This window comes from Marmota flaviventris, chromosome 11 (genome assembly GCF_047511675.1).
Source record: "Marmota flaviventris isolate mMarFla1 chromosome 11, mMarFla1.hap1, whole genome shotgun sequence".
Taxonomy (NCBI): Eukaryota; Metazoa; Chordata; class Mammalia; order Rodentia; family Sciuridae; genus Marmota; species Marmota flaviventris.
In genome coordinates, this window is record NC_092508.1 from 86,119,140 (window position 1) to 86,135,822 (window position 16,683).

General features: G+C 34.4%; 1 protein-coding gene across 1 annotated transcript in view; it reads right to left on the bottom strand.

Moving 5' to 3' along the window:
* Arhgap15 (Rho GTPase activating protein 15) overlaps positions 1 to 16,683 on the bottom strand; it is a 630,363-nt gene that overhangs the window by 195,218 nt on the left and 418,462 nt on the right. The window contains exon 11 of the mRNA XM_071619213.1: positions 2,461 to 2,538. Within this exon, the coding sequence (XP_071475314.1) occupies positions 2,461 to 2,538 (78 nt within the window). The remainder of the gene's footprint in view (positions 1 to 2,460; positions 2,539 to 16,683) is intronic.

A 16,683-nucleotide genomic window follows, 5' to 3' on the forward strand; every position in this document is an offset into this window, starting at 1 on the left:
ATGCTAGTAATGGGGAAAATATAAGTACAATTCAAGTCTTAACCTTTTATGAAAATTTGTAGAAAAGATGGACATTTCAACCAGTATCCTATCTTTTTTTTTATTCTGGGATTTTTTTTTTTTTAGTGTTTCTGGAATATAAACACTAAGTATATTTCGTTATATTCTCTCCCCCCAAAATGGCATAAGATCTGTGGCATTAGATCTTTTATTAGATGGAATTTTAGATGCTGGATATAAATACACTACTGTAAATTCAACCATCCAGTGTAATGGGAACCCAGAGACGAATCCCAGGCTAAAGGATTCTGGATGGAAAATGCTTACAGTCTGTATCTTAAAGAATAAGAATTCTACTAGGCAGGAAGCCTATGTATGTGGATGAAAAAGAATAGGTGGAAGAATACTGAAAGCAAAGGGAAGAAAGCATGCAAAGGCATTATGAAATATAATGGTTGCAAATTTAGGAGTCGAGCTGAGGAGTGTAGTGTGAAATGGATAAAGATATCGTTCAGAGGCAGGGTGCCTACTTAGCATGTACCAGCCCTGGGATTGATCCCTGGCACCACCACCACCACCAAAATAAATAAATAAACAAATAAATAAAAGTACCACAAAGGCTTTTGAGGATCAGGGGATCCTCTGGTGCTGGCTAGTTGGAAGTTGGGTGCAAAGCCAGATTATGAGGAATTTCTAAATTTTTCTGAAGAATCCACTGACTATTTTTAAGTGCAAGAAAAACTAATATGAACTGGTCATGTTACTAAGGAAATATAATATTTATTATTTAATTGTATGTTCACAAATATCCTCAAGGCACTTGCATCCCCACTGTTTTCACTGTAAGGAACAGAGGCACAAAGGAGTTAAATAACATGGCAAGAGCATAAGAAAATTCTGAGTTCTATCATATTTATCTTATTATAAAACATATGAGCTTCTCTAACACCACTTTAAGATGTCTTGGGCTTCTTATTTTTCATTTCCTAATTTTCAATTTTTTCATTAATATTTTTAAAAAATATTTTTGGGTTCGCAGAAAAATTGGGTAGAAAGAACAGAAAGTTACCATAATACACTATCAATTTTACATCAGCTTCCCCCAATGTTAACATCTTATATTAGTGGGGTCACTGTTACAACTGATGAGCAAATAGTGATGTATTATTATTGATTATGTCCATAGTTAATATTAAGGTTAACTTTTTGTGTTGTATGTTATATGGTTCTTGACAAACGTAAGGTGATATATTTCCACAACTCTAGTATCATACAGAGATGTGGAATTGAACCCAGGGTCTCCTGCATGCTAGGAAATTGCTCAAACAATTAGCTACATCCTCAGCCCTACTTTCAAGTGTTAACAGTAATGAATAAGGTTGCAATATATATTTGTGTGCAGGTTTTTATGTGAATATTAGTTTTCAACTCATTTGGGTAAATATCTGAGACAAATTGTTGGATCATATGATAAGAATGTATTTACTGCCCAACTATGTTCCAAAGTGACTGCACCATTTTGCATTTCCATCAGAAATGAATGAGATTTTCTGTTGCTCTCCATCTTAGTCAGCATTTGGTGGTGCTTCAGATCATAGCTGTTCTAATAGGTGTGTAGGGGTATCTTGTTATTTTAATATGTAACTCTTTGACAACATACACATTTCCTAATTTTTCATCTTTGTCCTTATTGATTAAATACTTTTCTAACATGATTTTCACTCTTGAATTTTCATCATTCATTCATTCTTCTATTCATCAGCATATATTAAGTGTCTATTAGAAGCTGTTAATTTTGGGGGAGATATTTTCATTTTGGTTAAGATTCAGAATATAAATACAAATTTGAGCAATTATTTGGTGTTTACTATTTTTATATGACAGTAGAGTATAGTAGAACATATAGATATGTTGCATTCATTCTAGAGTCTTTCCTATTCCCATACCTTCTCCCCCTTGTCTAGTCCAATGAAGTTCTAATGTGCTCCTCCCTTGTTGTGGGTTAGCATCTACATATCAGAGAGAACATTCTGCCTTTGGTTTTTTGGGGACTGTCTTATTTCAGTTAGCATGATAGTCTCCAGTTCCACCCATTTTTTCTGGCAAATGCCAAAATTTCATTCTTCTTTATGACTGAGTAATATTCCATTGTGCATATATACCACATTTTCTTTATCCCATTTTTCTTTTTTTGATTATTCTTTTCCCAACTTTTATTTTGCCCTTTTCCACTTGGTATCTATTCCACATTAATTATTAATTTGTCTTTCTCTCTTTTCTATTTATCTACAAGTCAGTGGTTATCTTTTACCTCTATGGTGATAATTTAATAATTTCTTCAACTTTCCCTTTCTCCCTTCAAAGGTTTTATCATTATCTCTTCATAGTGCCCACAGTACAGAGTCTGAAGACTTGTTAGAGATTACAGAAGGAAATGTCCAAATTAAAAATATCCTTTACCTTGGTTGACAATAAATCTTAACTTCTGGATTGTTGCCAAATTGCCACTAACTCGATATATTCCATCAGCATCTAGACCTGAAAATAAAAGGTTATGTTTTATATTAGCTTACATAAGAACCAAGATGATATGAATAAGTAAATTTGAGAAGGAAGAGAGCAATAAATCACCATCAAATCTCTCTTTCTCACAGATAAAACAAATTTCTGTGTCCTAACCTAAGCAATCTTCAACATTTTAATACCAATAAACTAATCATAAAATTAATTGACAGTTAATCATCAAAACTTTTGACTCTAATTGAGCCATAAAAGAGCTATAGATAACAAGGGATGACATAGCACATTTAAGATTTATTTAGAATAAAAATATAGGAATTAAACCAGTGGAATGAGAACCTCCAGGTATATGTATATTGTCTTCTGCTTTTGAACAAGTAAAATAAGTCCAGGTTTTTGTGAGTTTTTTTCCCTGTTTTCTTCTGTCTTCCTAACTTCTTATCTTTTTCTTTTCTTCCTGCTCTCCCTCCTTTGTTTGTTTGTTCTTTCTTCATTCCAGTCCATTCTCTTTCTCTCTGGTACTGGGATTGAACCCAGTGCCTTGCACATGCAAAGCAAGTGCTCTACAACTGAGCTATACTCCTAGCCACCAGTCCATTCTCTTTTCCTTGTCACTATAGCATGACACACATTGATTGGTCTGATTATTTCAACTATAGAATAAAAATCATACTCAAATGTAAAATTTTACCATTTCAATGTGAGGTATTCCCCAAAAGCTCATGTGTGAGCCAATGCAAGAAGACCTAGAGGCAAAATTATTGGGTTAGGAGTCAATTATTTAGCGGGTTAATCCCCTAACAGGATTGACTAAATGGTTACTGAAGGCGGGAGGGGTGTGGTTGGGGGTGTGGCTTTGGGCTATGTATTTTGAATCTGGCAAGTGGAGTCTCTCTTTGCTTACTGATCACCAGGTGAGAGTCTTCTCTCCACCAAACTCTTCTGCCATGATTTTCTGGCTTCTCTAGGCCCCTGAGGAATAGACTTGACTGTCTATGGACTGAGACATCTAAAACTGTAAGTCCCTAAATAAACATTTTCTCCTTTACAGTTGTTCTGGTTGGGTCTTTTAGTCACAGCAACAAAAAAGCTGACTAAAGCATATAATTAGTTGAATAACTTATACTATACAATAGTAATGTGTTGTTACATTATGGAGGAACCAATAAATAAAACCCTTGCCAAAATGGTGATATTAATTTCAAATTATTATTAGAATTGGTCATCAAAATGAATTATCCTGGAAGTGGATATGGATATTCAACAACTTGTTTTAGACACACCTATTTATAGCATCTAGTTATTTTCATGACCTAGTTATCAGGAAGACTAAGAAACAGGAAAATTTTAAGAGAAACTCTTATTTGACACTATTATTGCCTGAAAGAAATGCTGATAATATAACTCTAATGTCAGGAGTGTATATTCTTAGATGTCTCTAGACTCTTAAGAGGCCCTGATGAGATTCCCAGCCCATATAGGGGCCATTGTCACACTTCCTGGGGAGGTGGCATAGCACCATGATTAATTATTGTGATTCACAGTAGTAAGCATTATATAAATTTGGAGAACTTACTGTCATTTAAGTAAATGTGTTCCCTTCAGATATTTTCCTCTTAATTTTTCTGAACATATAGCCAATGAGGAAAATATTTTGGAATTATTTAAAATCAACTTCATTGGACTTGTATAGTATATAGAGAAAAGTTCATGATGCTGGAATTGGGGCCTTAGGGAATAGTTTTGGATCCACATGTAGTCAAACATCATTCAAAACCAAGAAAGGTGAACAATGTCCACTTACATGTCACCACAATCAGGTAAACAACTAAAGTTTGATGAAAGGCAAATTTCCCTAATTTTTTCCTATAGGTAATCAATTGTTTTGAAGGAATTTAGAGAAGAATGATATTTTAGAAAATAGACATCAAGGGACAGTATGGGTCTATGTACTCTGCATGAGTAATCCTTATATATGCAAGAAAAAAGAATCAGTTAAATTAGTTCTATTTAAGATAATGATTACAGATGAAAAGTCAATTAATATCTATTACAATAAAGTGAAAAATTTGAATGCTTCTTTTTAAATTAATTTGCATTTTGGTAATTAGCTAAGCCATTATGTGAGGTCACTGATAAGTGAAATTATTTGAATTCTCATAATATTTTGTTGCAAATCAGTATCTTACTTAAACATAATTTCAATTCATATATCCCTTTATATAAGGTATAAAATAAAGAGCATTTGTAATTTAAAGCTAGGACTCATGCAATAGTACTTTAAATGCTATTAAAATTCAAGTAATTTAAAGTTGTAAACTAAATTTTCAGTATCCAAATTTTCAGTATCCAAAACCTGTATTTTTCTCTTACACAAATTTTAAATTACAAAATAAGAAGTACTTTCCTTAGTCTTTAGTCAATTTCAGGAGAGGTTTTTTTTTTTTTTTTTTTTTCCTTTTCAATAATCAAAAACATTTGAAAGAGTAGTGTGGATTGGATACATTACATATGAGCATTTGGAAAACACTATGCTGTTCAAAGAAAGCAACATCATCCTAAATTAATAACTGAATTTTCTTCTGGGATAGGAAAAGGGAGCACTGGTGATGGAGACAGGGAGGGTCATTCCAACCTGTGCCACCACTGTGGGTATAGAGCTGAGTCACAGAGAAACTGCTTTGTGGCTTAAGATAGAAACCAGAAAGTAAGAGGAGTAAAGTAAAACATATTAGATGCAATATGAATCTAACTTGACACAACTTCCAAGCCCTTCAGATTCAGAGATATCAACACTATCCATCTTGTGAATGATAATCATCTCTGACATTAGTGACTCCTGCTTTGAATAGCTCATGATCCCTTTATCATGCTTTTTAAATTACATAAATAGAGTGAAAACGACAAAGTAGATATTAAAAAAGAGGGTATTACATTTTGCAAAATAATCTGGAACTTATCAGTGAATTTAAGCAATTATAAATTATATAGGTTCAGTCTTGACATTGATTACCTTTTCCCTGAGTGTCTGACAAAATGGCAAACCCAAAGTCCTGGGGATGTTATCCAAATTACAATTCTTCACGTGTCGTCCTTTTTTATTCCAAGAACTTTGAAAGTTATGCCAAACCAAACCAATGTAAATTGGTGGATTTGGACATCCTTTTCATGACCACATTATCCTTGCTGAACTAGAAACTACTTATTTTGGAAATATAATTAGACTTTGAACAATTTCTAAATGAGCAATGTTTTCAAGGTACCAACATTGTGCTTTGAGAGTTACCTCTTTCAAGAAAATAACATGACTGTGAATGTTGACAGAAATTTTGCCTGTTATGCTAAAAATACTCTGGGACACAAAAAATCTAAGTTATTTTACATTTTTTCCCAGACTGTCATTAGCAGCATTAATGAAACATTCTCTGAAGAAATCCACATTCACCGAAATAGCATTTATCTGTTCATCATCAGCTGACTTTCTTATGTTTCAAAATAGTGTTTACCATTGGCAGAAATCACTGGGTGTTGCTGTAGGGGATTTTAAAAAGTCTTTCTCTCGTTTTTCTTTTGAAGAAGCTTAGACAGGATAGACACACAATTAGGAGATATTAAACCAAATGGTGGTTGAAGCTCAGTGGAAAGAATGCAGCTGTCATAAGTAATTCCCACCATAAATCTTAGACACTTTCCAAAAAGAAATCTTAGAGACCAACATTGTGTGCAGAGTTGACCAACGGAGGGGCAGTTTTTTGACAATGCAAATGAGCATGATAAAAATAGTTGCACACCTTGGATTAGATAGCATTCTTGGTAGTTTGAATTAATGGACACACAATGGAGATGTGGAGTTTGAGTCTGGTTGAAGCCTAATTGTTTTTTTCTGATTCACGACAAAGTGCATCTGAAACTCTTGGGTCTGCAAATGTGGGCTGGGAATTTTGCACAAACTGTCCCTTTCCTGAAATTTATGGTGCTTCCTAATTCCTAGGAGGCCAGAGCTACCACAAGACGAGTCATTCTCGCAATTCTTTGGACGTCTGGATTTTTCCCCTGGCAAGGACCACTGAGACTGCCCTGTATCTGAGGCACATTTCTTTCTCTTTTCTTCCAAAATCCTGCTTGAATTCAGAGCTAAATATCAGGAGTAACTTTTGGGACATTCAGACCTATTCCTTCTCTAAATAGAAGTGTTTCCAACCACTTATTGCTGATTAATCAGTTAATACACTTCAAATTCAATTGAAAGTACAAGATAGAATTATTACTCTACATTTCATTGCATACAATGGCTGCAGTTTAGGCTGTATCTTTGTGCCAGCTTTATTTAGTAATTGCTTATTTCTTGTGAGATTCCCATCCTTCAACAGCCATACCATTTCTTGAAAATGATTACCATAGGAAAGAATTGACATAATTCTGTTCATCAAACAAGAATGCTTTTATTCTACAGAATACCTGTGTAACTTTATAACAATCATTGAAAGTAAATACTTTTTTTTTTTTTTATCATAGGGACAATATTTTTCATGCTACATAGAAGAATATCCAATGATAATGAACTACTTGCCCCAACCTGTTTTTCCAAAAACAGTTATTGGTAACAGTTCTGTTTGCACTTTCTTTGTTGTTGCTCATTTATGATAATGTGTCATATTTCTGTATATTAATTTATTCACTTTTAATGGTATTTATTGACCTATCAGTAAAGATAAAGAGCTTGATGCATTCATAATTTTTACCACTTATTTATGTACTTTCTTTGTTTTCATTATTAGTTACATCTGTCTATTTCCATTTCAATATATCAAATTACCTTGTTCTATAAGAAAGAAATTAATACACTTATTTTTCCTCTTTCTCCTCTACCACTTCCTATGTTATTATTATTTATAATCTATAATTATGTTATCATTTTACATATTCTCAACATTTATATTTTATTTGTACTTTATAAATGTTTTGTGACTTATCTATGTGTTTATTTTAGTCATTATTTTTTAAAAGGAGTGTAAGTGGGTTCAACATTAAAATTTTGTTTACTAAAGATCTCCCAAAAGTTAAAATATAATATATCCTCTTCTTCCTTTCTTGGCTTCTTCATTTCCTCAAATTAAGTAGTATCTGATAAAATATAAATGTTCTGTACTACATTTACTGTCCAAACCAGTCATCAGTGAACACATATGATGCTACTGAGCACATGAAATGTGGTTAATGCCACAGAGTAACAGAATTTTATTTAGGTTGCATAATGGAACCACATGTGGCAAGGAAATGCCATATTTGACAGTACAGGTCTAGGTAAGAGTCAACTGGAAATATTTTCTTATATTCCACTGTCATTTGTTCTTGGACTTATTTATTTTTAAAAAATTTTTAGTTGTTTATGGCAGTGCCGAGAATTGAACCTAGTGCTTCACACATGCTAGGCAAGCACTCTACCACTGAACCACAACCTGAGCTTGGGTTTATTTTTTAAGATTTTTTTTTTTTGTTCATAAAAGTAAACTATTGGTAATCTTCCTTATTTCTCCTATCTTAATGACTGTTTTCCTTTCCTTTTCAATTGACTGTTGATTCAAATATTTATTTGGGTCTCAAAATCTTTTACTTTCCTAACTTTGAAATATAAATGTTCCATCATTTTATAGCATCCCTGCTGTTAAATCTGATGTCAAATTGACTTTAGATGCTTTTCAGGTAAATTGCTTTATCTCTCAGGGATTTAAAAAAATTATCTTTAAAATTGTAGCAGTAAAAGGTTACTCAGAAATGTTCTACATGTGGGCTGGGGCTGGGGCTCAGTGGTAGAGTGCCTGCCTTGCACATGTGAGGCACTGGGTTCGATCCTCAGCACCACATAAAAATAAATAAATAAATAAATAAAGATATTGTGTCCCAGAGACCAATCCACGAAATTACAACTTTCTTATATTTGATAAAGGGGCTAAAAGCATGCAATGGAGGAAGGATAGCATCTTCAACAAATGGTGCTGGGAAAACTGGAAATCCATATGCAACAAAATGAAGCTGAATCCCTTTCTCTCGCCATGCACAAAAGTTAACTCAAAATGGATCAAAGAGCTTGATATCAAATCAGAGACTCTGCATCTGATAGAAGAAAAAGTTGGCTCTGATCTACATATTGTGGGGTCGGGCTCCAAATTCCTTAATAGGACACCCATAGCCCAAGAGTTAATAACAAGAATAAACAAATAGGACTTACTCAAACTAAAAAGTTTTTTCTCAGCAAGAGAAACAATAAGAGAGGTAAATAGGGAGCCTACATCCTGGGAACAAATTTTTACTCCTCACACTTCAGATAGAGCCCTAATATCCAGAGTATACAAAGAACTCAAAAAATTAGACAATAAGAGAACAAACAACCCAATCAACAAATGGGCCAAGGACCTGAACAGACACTTCTCAGAGGAGGACATACAAGCAATCAACAAGTACATGAAAAAATGCTCACCATCTCTAGCAGTCAGAGAAATGCAAATCAAAACCACCCTAAGATACCATCTCACTCCAGTAAGATTGGCAGCCATTATGAAGTCAAACAACAATAAGTGCTGGCAAGGATGTGGGGAAAAGGGTACACTTGTACATTGCTGGTGGGACTGCAAATTGGTGCGGCCAATTTGGAAAGCAGTATGGAGATTCCTGGGAAAGCTGGGAATGGAACCATCATTTGACCCAGCTATCTATCGTCCTTCTCGGACTATTTCCTGAAGACCTTAAAAGAGGGATACTGCCACATCAATGTTCATAGCAGCACAATTCACAATAGCTAGACTGTGGAACCAACCTAGATGCCCTTCAATAGATGAATGGATAAAAAATGTGGCATTTATACACAATGGAGTATTACGCAGCACTAAAAAATGACAAAATCATGGAATTTGCAGGGAAATGGATGGCATTAGAGCAGATTATGCTAAGTGAAGCTAGCCAATCCCTAAAAAACAAATGCCAAATGTCTTCTTTGATATAAGGAGAGCAACTAAGAACAGAGCAGGGAGGAAGAGCATGAGGAAAAGATTAACATTAAACAGAGACGAGTGGTGGGAGGGAAAGGGAGAGAGAAGGGAAATTGCATGGAAATGGAAGGAGACCCTCATTGTTACACAGAATTACATATAAGAGGTTGTGAGGGGAAAGGGGAAAAAAAAAACAAGGGAGAGAATTGAATTACAGCAGATGGGGTAGAGAGAGAAGATGGGAGGGGAGGGGAGGGGGGATAGTAGGGGATAGGAAAAGTAGCAGAATACAACAGTCACTAATATGGCATTATGTAAAAACATGGATGTGTAACCGATGTGATTCTGCAATCTGTATTTGGGGTAAAAATGGGAATTCATAACCCACTTGAATCAAATGTATGAAAGATGATATGTCAAGAGCTTTGTAATGTTTTGAACAACCAATAAAAAAAAGATATTGTGTCCATCTACAACCAAAAAAATATTTTAAAAAATGTTCTACCTGTGGGTCATTTTAATCAGAAAACAATTTCTTATATTTCTTGACATATGTTTCCATCTATTGCATCTCTTCTCTATGTTTAGAATTTCTTTAGGATGGGTACTGATTAAACACCAGTTATCCTTATGATTGAAAGATAAAATTAATTAGAATAAACAGCAGTCATACATACCACTGTACAGATAAAGCATACTTAATCTGTTAATCTGAAATCCTCCAAAATTTGAAACTGTTTTTGAGTGCCAATGTGACACCACCAGTGTAAAATTCCACAACATGAAACTTCATTTTTATAAAATTGTTTAAAGTATTGTATGAAATTACCTTCAGGTTGTATGCACAGGTATGTATAAGACATAAATGCATTTGATATTTAGAGTTGGGTCCCTTCCCTCAAGATATTTCATTATGATAATGCAAATATTTCAAAATACAAAAAAAAAAAAAAAAAAAAAAAAATCTGAGATCTGAAACATTTCTGGTCCCAAGAATTTTAAGTAAGGATACTCAACCTGTATTTGTACCAAACTTTTTTCTCCAATGACTTCATCTTAAATGAGAAGGCTGAGTAAGGGCTTCTTGTAGGATGAATAAATGGCGATTATTTAACAGGCTAGCAGTCTACCTACCAAGTAAGTAGAACTTCACTCTGGGTATGCAGTACTATAACTACTGTGCTTCTGTGTTAGGGTCTGTAAACAAGTCAGGATGGCACCTGGCATTTACAATAAATGGCTCCCACTCCTGCTGTATCAGTGTACACAAGTTGCTCGTCACCCCCCCCCCCCCCCCCGGTTATTTTACTGCAGCCGGACTGCGGCACTCCTGGATAAAGCTCTCTATCTGTTGTAGAGGACCTTGCTCTTAGATATCTGTCACTTTGCCTTTTCCCTCATAGAACATGTCTGTAAGCTCATGTGTCTACTGCAGGTACTTTGCAGAGTGGAAAAAAAAAGTCAGAGATCCAGATCTTCCAATAGTTAGATCCCATTATTTAATGAATTACTTTTACTTAACTGACTTCTTGCCAACTTCTGCTTTTTATTTGTTGACTCCAAGTTTGGATATTCCCTAGAACATCCCTGAAAAGAATTGCGCCTAATTATGGTGTCTGGGAATGGTGTTCTTCTGCTTTTATTTCTCTAGCTGTTTGATCTCATCTGCTCTTTGTCTTCCTGGAATTTCTACCATTTCTGGTCTGGTCTGTTGATAGCACATTTTCTCCTTTCAGCATCCTGTTCTTTATTTCTTTTCTTTTATTTTGGGGGGGGGGGGTGGGGGGTGGGGGATGCTTTCTAGGGATTGTACCCAAGACCTTGTGAATACTAAGCAAGCACTCTACCATTGAGTTGCATCCCTAGTTCCTAAACATCTTTTTTATTGTTTCATTGAAATTTTTTCTGAGAAAAGAAAATCAGATATGTTTTCTCAGTTTGCCAACTTGAATAGTAGGCCAACATCATTGTTTTACAAGGTATATCCTTAATGTTGAAAACAAAGTTTAATTAGATTGTTGACATGCTGCTGCAAAAGAATTTTTATTGGTGCATGGGATATAAATGATAAGGATGAAGTTATAAATATTTAAAATACTCATTATGTGACTTTAATGTTGGGAGACTATGCTAATATATGGTTCAATTTCAGTGTACTCCTCATATCCTTTTATTTTTATCATTCTTGTACTTTACTGTGTTTATGTAAATCCTACTGTCATTTATACTTTTAAAAATTTACCCTTTACTACTAAAATTGTTTGGTTTTATCTTATATTTCATGAATGCTTTCAATTGTCATTTCTTTCTTTTATTTTTAAAAATATTTTTTAAATTTTAATTTGTTATACTAGACAGCAGAATGCATTACAATTCATATTACACATATAGAGCAGAATTTTTCATATCTCTGGTTGTACACAAAGTAGAGTCAGGCCATTCATGTCTTCACACTTGTACTTAAGGTAATGCTATCCATCTCATTCCACTGTCTTTCCTACCCTGTGCCCCCTCCCTCCCCTTTGTCCTATCTAGAGTTCATCTAATCCTCCAATGCAACCCCCCTTCCCCCGCCAAGAATACAAACAACAATATTTATTGGTGAGGATGTGGGGGAAAAAGGCACACTCTTTCTCCTTCCTTCCTTCCTTCTTCCCCTTCCTCTTCTTCCTCCTCCTCATTCCCCTTCTCCTCCTCTTCCTCATCTCCCCTCTCCTTCTCTTCTTCCTCCTCCTCATCCCCCTTCTCCTTCTCTTCCTCCTCCTCCTGATCCCCCTTCTCCTCCTCTTCCTCCTCCTCCTCCCCCTTCTTCCCTTCCTCCTCCTCTTCATCCCCTTCTCCTCCTCCTCCTCCTCCTCCTATTTTTTTTTGTTATTTTGTCCTATCTTTCTTATGTCTCTGTTATAAGTCCCTGTTTCTTACAAACAATTACTGTAAAACCTTTTTCTTCTTTGAATGTCATAACAAAATATTTACCTTCAATTTTTCCTTCACTACTTTTGTTTGTTTTGTTTAAGGTCATTATATAAGTTTTCACTGGTTCATTTTTATTATTCATTTCTGAAGAAATGAGTTTTTCATCTATTATTTAAAAGGCAATTTATATGGAAAAGAAGAATTTTTGTCTCTTAAGATATGGAACAGATAAACATTTGTTGCTACATTTCAAAAATACAAAGGTGAAAAGAGGTCATTAAGAAAAGGAAACCTTTTCTTTTTTATTTTGTGGGAAAATGGCTTAGAATCTATGACACTGATAAATGAACCATTATTTTATATTTTTCATATAGTCACTGTCCTAGGTGAATCCCAGGTTTAAATTAAATATCTTAAAAGTGAAAGCACATACAATACAAGCAACAGTATGTGGGACTAATGAAGAAAATGAAGTCAAGCTTAGACTTTCTTGAATCAGAAAGAAAACTCTTCAACGACTTTTTATCCAGCACTGAGTAATGAGGATCACCATCAGATGATTTCTTCTGCCTTTTATCTCACTATCAGTTCAACCTGTTAAACCCAAAATACATATTTATTTATTATTATTTATCACATTGTTATTCTGCCCAATATTGACCTCTTAATCAACCTTATCCTATTTGGACACCTGGAAAGACAGGGTACTGATACTGCTCCAAACTTAAAATGGGTAGAATAAAAGGATGAGATAGCCTGAATATTAGGAGTGTTACTCATTTTTGTTTTCTTGTTGATTCTGCACTGTACCACTTAAATCTTAAAAAAGGTCTTTGAAATGGTATTTGGGAAAGTGAGAGTTAGCACGGTTGTCTATTTTTTAGAGATACAGGGTTGGGAAAAATCTTGGAAAATCATTTATTGCATTACTTGTCTAGTTTCTCATCTCACTAGTTTTTTTTAAGTGGAATATAGGACATTCTTAAGTAAAAAAGAATATTGTAATTTTTACCCAGAAAATAAAAGCCATCCATACTCAATGGATACATAAAAGGTAAGTCACTGCCATTCCATGCAACAGGAATTCCCCTCTCATATTTATATGTCATTCTTGCCACAGCATCTCATTACTTTTCTCATAATTGAAGACACTTATCCACTTTTCTATACTGTTGAAGTCCAGAAATGTGGACAGAAATATATGAAAGGTTCTGTTGCTTGTTTCTATTTGCTGTTATTCCTTTTATCGCTCAGGAATGTTTTTTTTTTTTTTTTCATGTCAACTTCATACATTTCATTCAATTCATGTTCCATTTAGACTTACTATTGGGCCAAGAAAGATATCTTTTAATATCTTTCCATTTAATTTATAGATTACTAACTGTAGTTGAATCAGGGGAAAGAAAAGGGGAAAATGTCCCAATGTAGCTAATGGTATTTAGATTGAAGTCATTTGTATGTCCTGCTTAACATCTGAGTAAAGTGAAGTCATAAGCAAAGGATGGTATCCCATGTGTAGACACTCATTTCTTATATATTGGTTCTTACATTTCTGTCTAAGCAAAGAATTTGGGACCTACAAGATGGTAGACATAAATATGATTTATGAATTATGTAAATCTTAGGATCATTCTGGAAATAGCTAAAGATTAGACAGATTTCAGAGGGGCTCTGAGTTTGATTATAAAATCTCAGTAGGAAAGAACTAGCATCTGTGGTTGGATAAGACCAAAGATGAGCAATGATTTCTGCAAAAATGGGAAAAAAGGGTACCTATAGTTTTTGACAAATTATCTTATTATTTTCCCTACTTTTTGTAAAAATCTTGGCTGATGACTTTGGTTATCATTTAGCAAGAGCCTGTTGTCTTGTAGAGCTTTATGTAGCTAGGAGATACTGGACTTTGAGGATGCATTTACATCATATCATTCTTTTTGTTTCTTTTATGTTTGAGTTTTACTGGTATGCTATGCTGTAATCATGCTAACGTAAATATCATTCCTTTTATGGGGTAAAAATGGGAGCTCATAACTCACTTGAATCAAAGTGTGAAATATGATATATCAAGAACTATGTAATGTTTTGAACAACCAACAATAAAAAATTAAAAAAAAATAAAATAAAAGTGTAACTTCCCTAGTATGTTTCATTAAAATGAATAAAAGTAACAAGAACAAAGAGCCTAATTTCATCTGGCAATTTGCAAGCAAATATGCCAGCCTAACCTGAGGTCTACATAGCAGTAGGGAAGCCACAGCAGGTTCAAGGAGAGTAACCAGCTTTGCAAGATACCATTTCTATGAAGAGCTGGGAGTCTAGGGAGGAGTATTCTGAACTTCATGCACATGCGTATTTTTTCTTTGTAAAATTCTAGCAATAGACAACTTCATAAGTTAAAGACATGAAATAAAGGGCTCACTAATACAAATAAGAAGAAAACACTGAAAAATGGCTTCTTTTGTGAAGAAGTCATAAGACTTATATAAAGTCTAGCTTTTGATCCATCATACTTGAAGTAGGTATTGATTTAAAATTCATATATTTGCTGTCATTCTTTTCAATCCCTCTACCCCTATTTTCCCTTACATCTAAACAAAGTGACCTCATTGTTTTCCATTCGACTTTTTTTTTTTTTTAAACATTGGCTGGGATGATTGAGATTCAGGAATGTGGGAAAATGGATTCCCAAACCACGTCCCTCCCCTTTCATTCTGAACTGTAATTTTTGGCTTGGCTTGAATCATAGTCATCACATTTCAGCCAGAATCTCTCTGTAAAGTGATCTTTCTTAAACATTTCTCTCACTCATCAAGGGATCAGAAACAAAGCCATTCTAGCCTTTCAGCAAAACACTTACAAGCAGCTTTTATGGAGAAGTTGCAAGAGCTAAATTTCCTCTAAAAGTGTTTGAAAAGTGAACATTTTCAGTGCCTTGCTGTCCTTTTTGTGAATCTTGTCATCTGTATGCCATGAGCTCCAGCAGCTATTTTAATCTGTTTTTGTTTGCAATCCATTTGGTGTCCACCCAAGGAAATGCAGGTGATTCTAATTAACTTACTGCTGAAGATGTAGGAAAAATATCTCAATTGTGTTTTACAGAATTATACACTTAAAACCTTTCTTCTATTATTTATAACACATTATTAATGAAAATGATTATATGAATATATTTACCACCTAATTCATTGCTGTTCCTTTTTTTTTTTTAAATCAATGAGGCTTATGGCACAAGAAAAAGCCACACACATACACAAGTACACAGACACAATACAGACCCCAGCAATGCTTGCCAAGTTTTATTTAACAAGAGTAGCAACTTAAAAATAACATTATTTTTACTTTGTGCAACATAGTTTAATATCTGAAATAACCCTGTTCCAATAAAAACCTATTGAAATACTCTCAGGCCTAACTCTGCCCTGAAGGTAAAAGTGATTAATTGAAAGATTTTGGCAGATCTCCGCTCACCACCAGGGCAGTTTAATTTAGAACACATTCAAGCATTTCTCAGTGTCTCTGTATTGGTAGAGCATAACTTTTGATCTTCTTTGGGGAGGTGCTTCTAATTCAGATGCTTTGGCTAACCACTTCCTGGAGGGTTTTGATGGCTGTCTCTGCTAAGTTTTCAGGTGAGAGAGAACTTACTTGCACTGATGCCTAAAGTGGGTTAGTATAGTAAATCCTAGGCACAAAGGTGACATATTTCTACAAGACTATTTCAGCATACCAAGCACCAGCAAACTCTTATTAGATCATAGACCAGAGTGTTCTTGTTCAACTTTTTATACTCTCCCAAACTTCTGAGAAATCCCTAGTGTCATTAGTCTCATTTCTAGTCAAAGGTGAAGAAGCACCTAATCATGACAGTGGAGATGGCTAATGCATATGAAGTTCCTATTTTCAGAAAATATGAATAGGATTACACTTTCTTTTAGAGAATACAGGAGAGACTACCCTGTGGGTGTTAATATTTCTGCTATACAGAAAGATGGGTCTGGGGCACATTTATTCCTGTTTGTAAATGGAACTATGTTAAATTTTGGTTCAATGGAAGGACAGATAAATTCTAATATATACTAGATGGAAACTCCTTGAGTTGGTGAACTCTATCCATGTAATTTGACAATGTAATTTGACAAACATGAATTTCAATCAAAAATTTTTCCATGTAATTTGACAAATATTGATTAAGCTCTTATTATGTAGCAACAGAATGCTAGGCATTAGAGATATATAACAATGAACACAATGTGCACAAGCC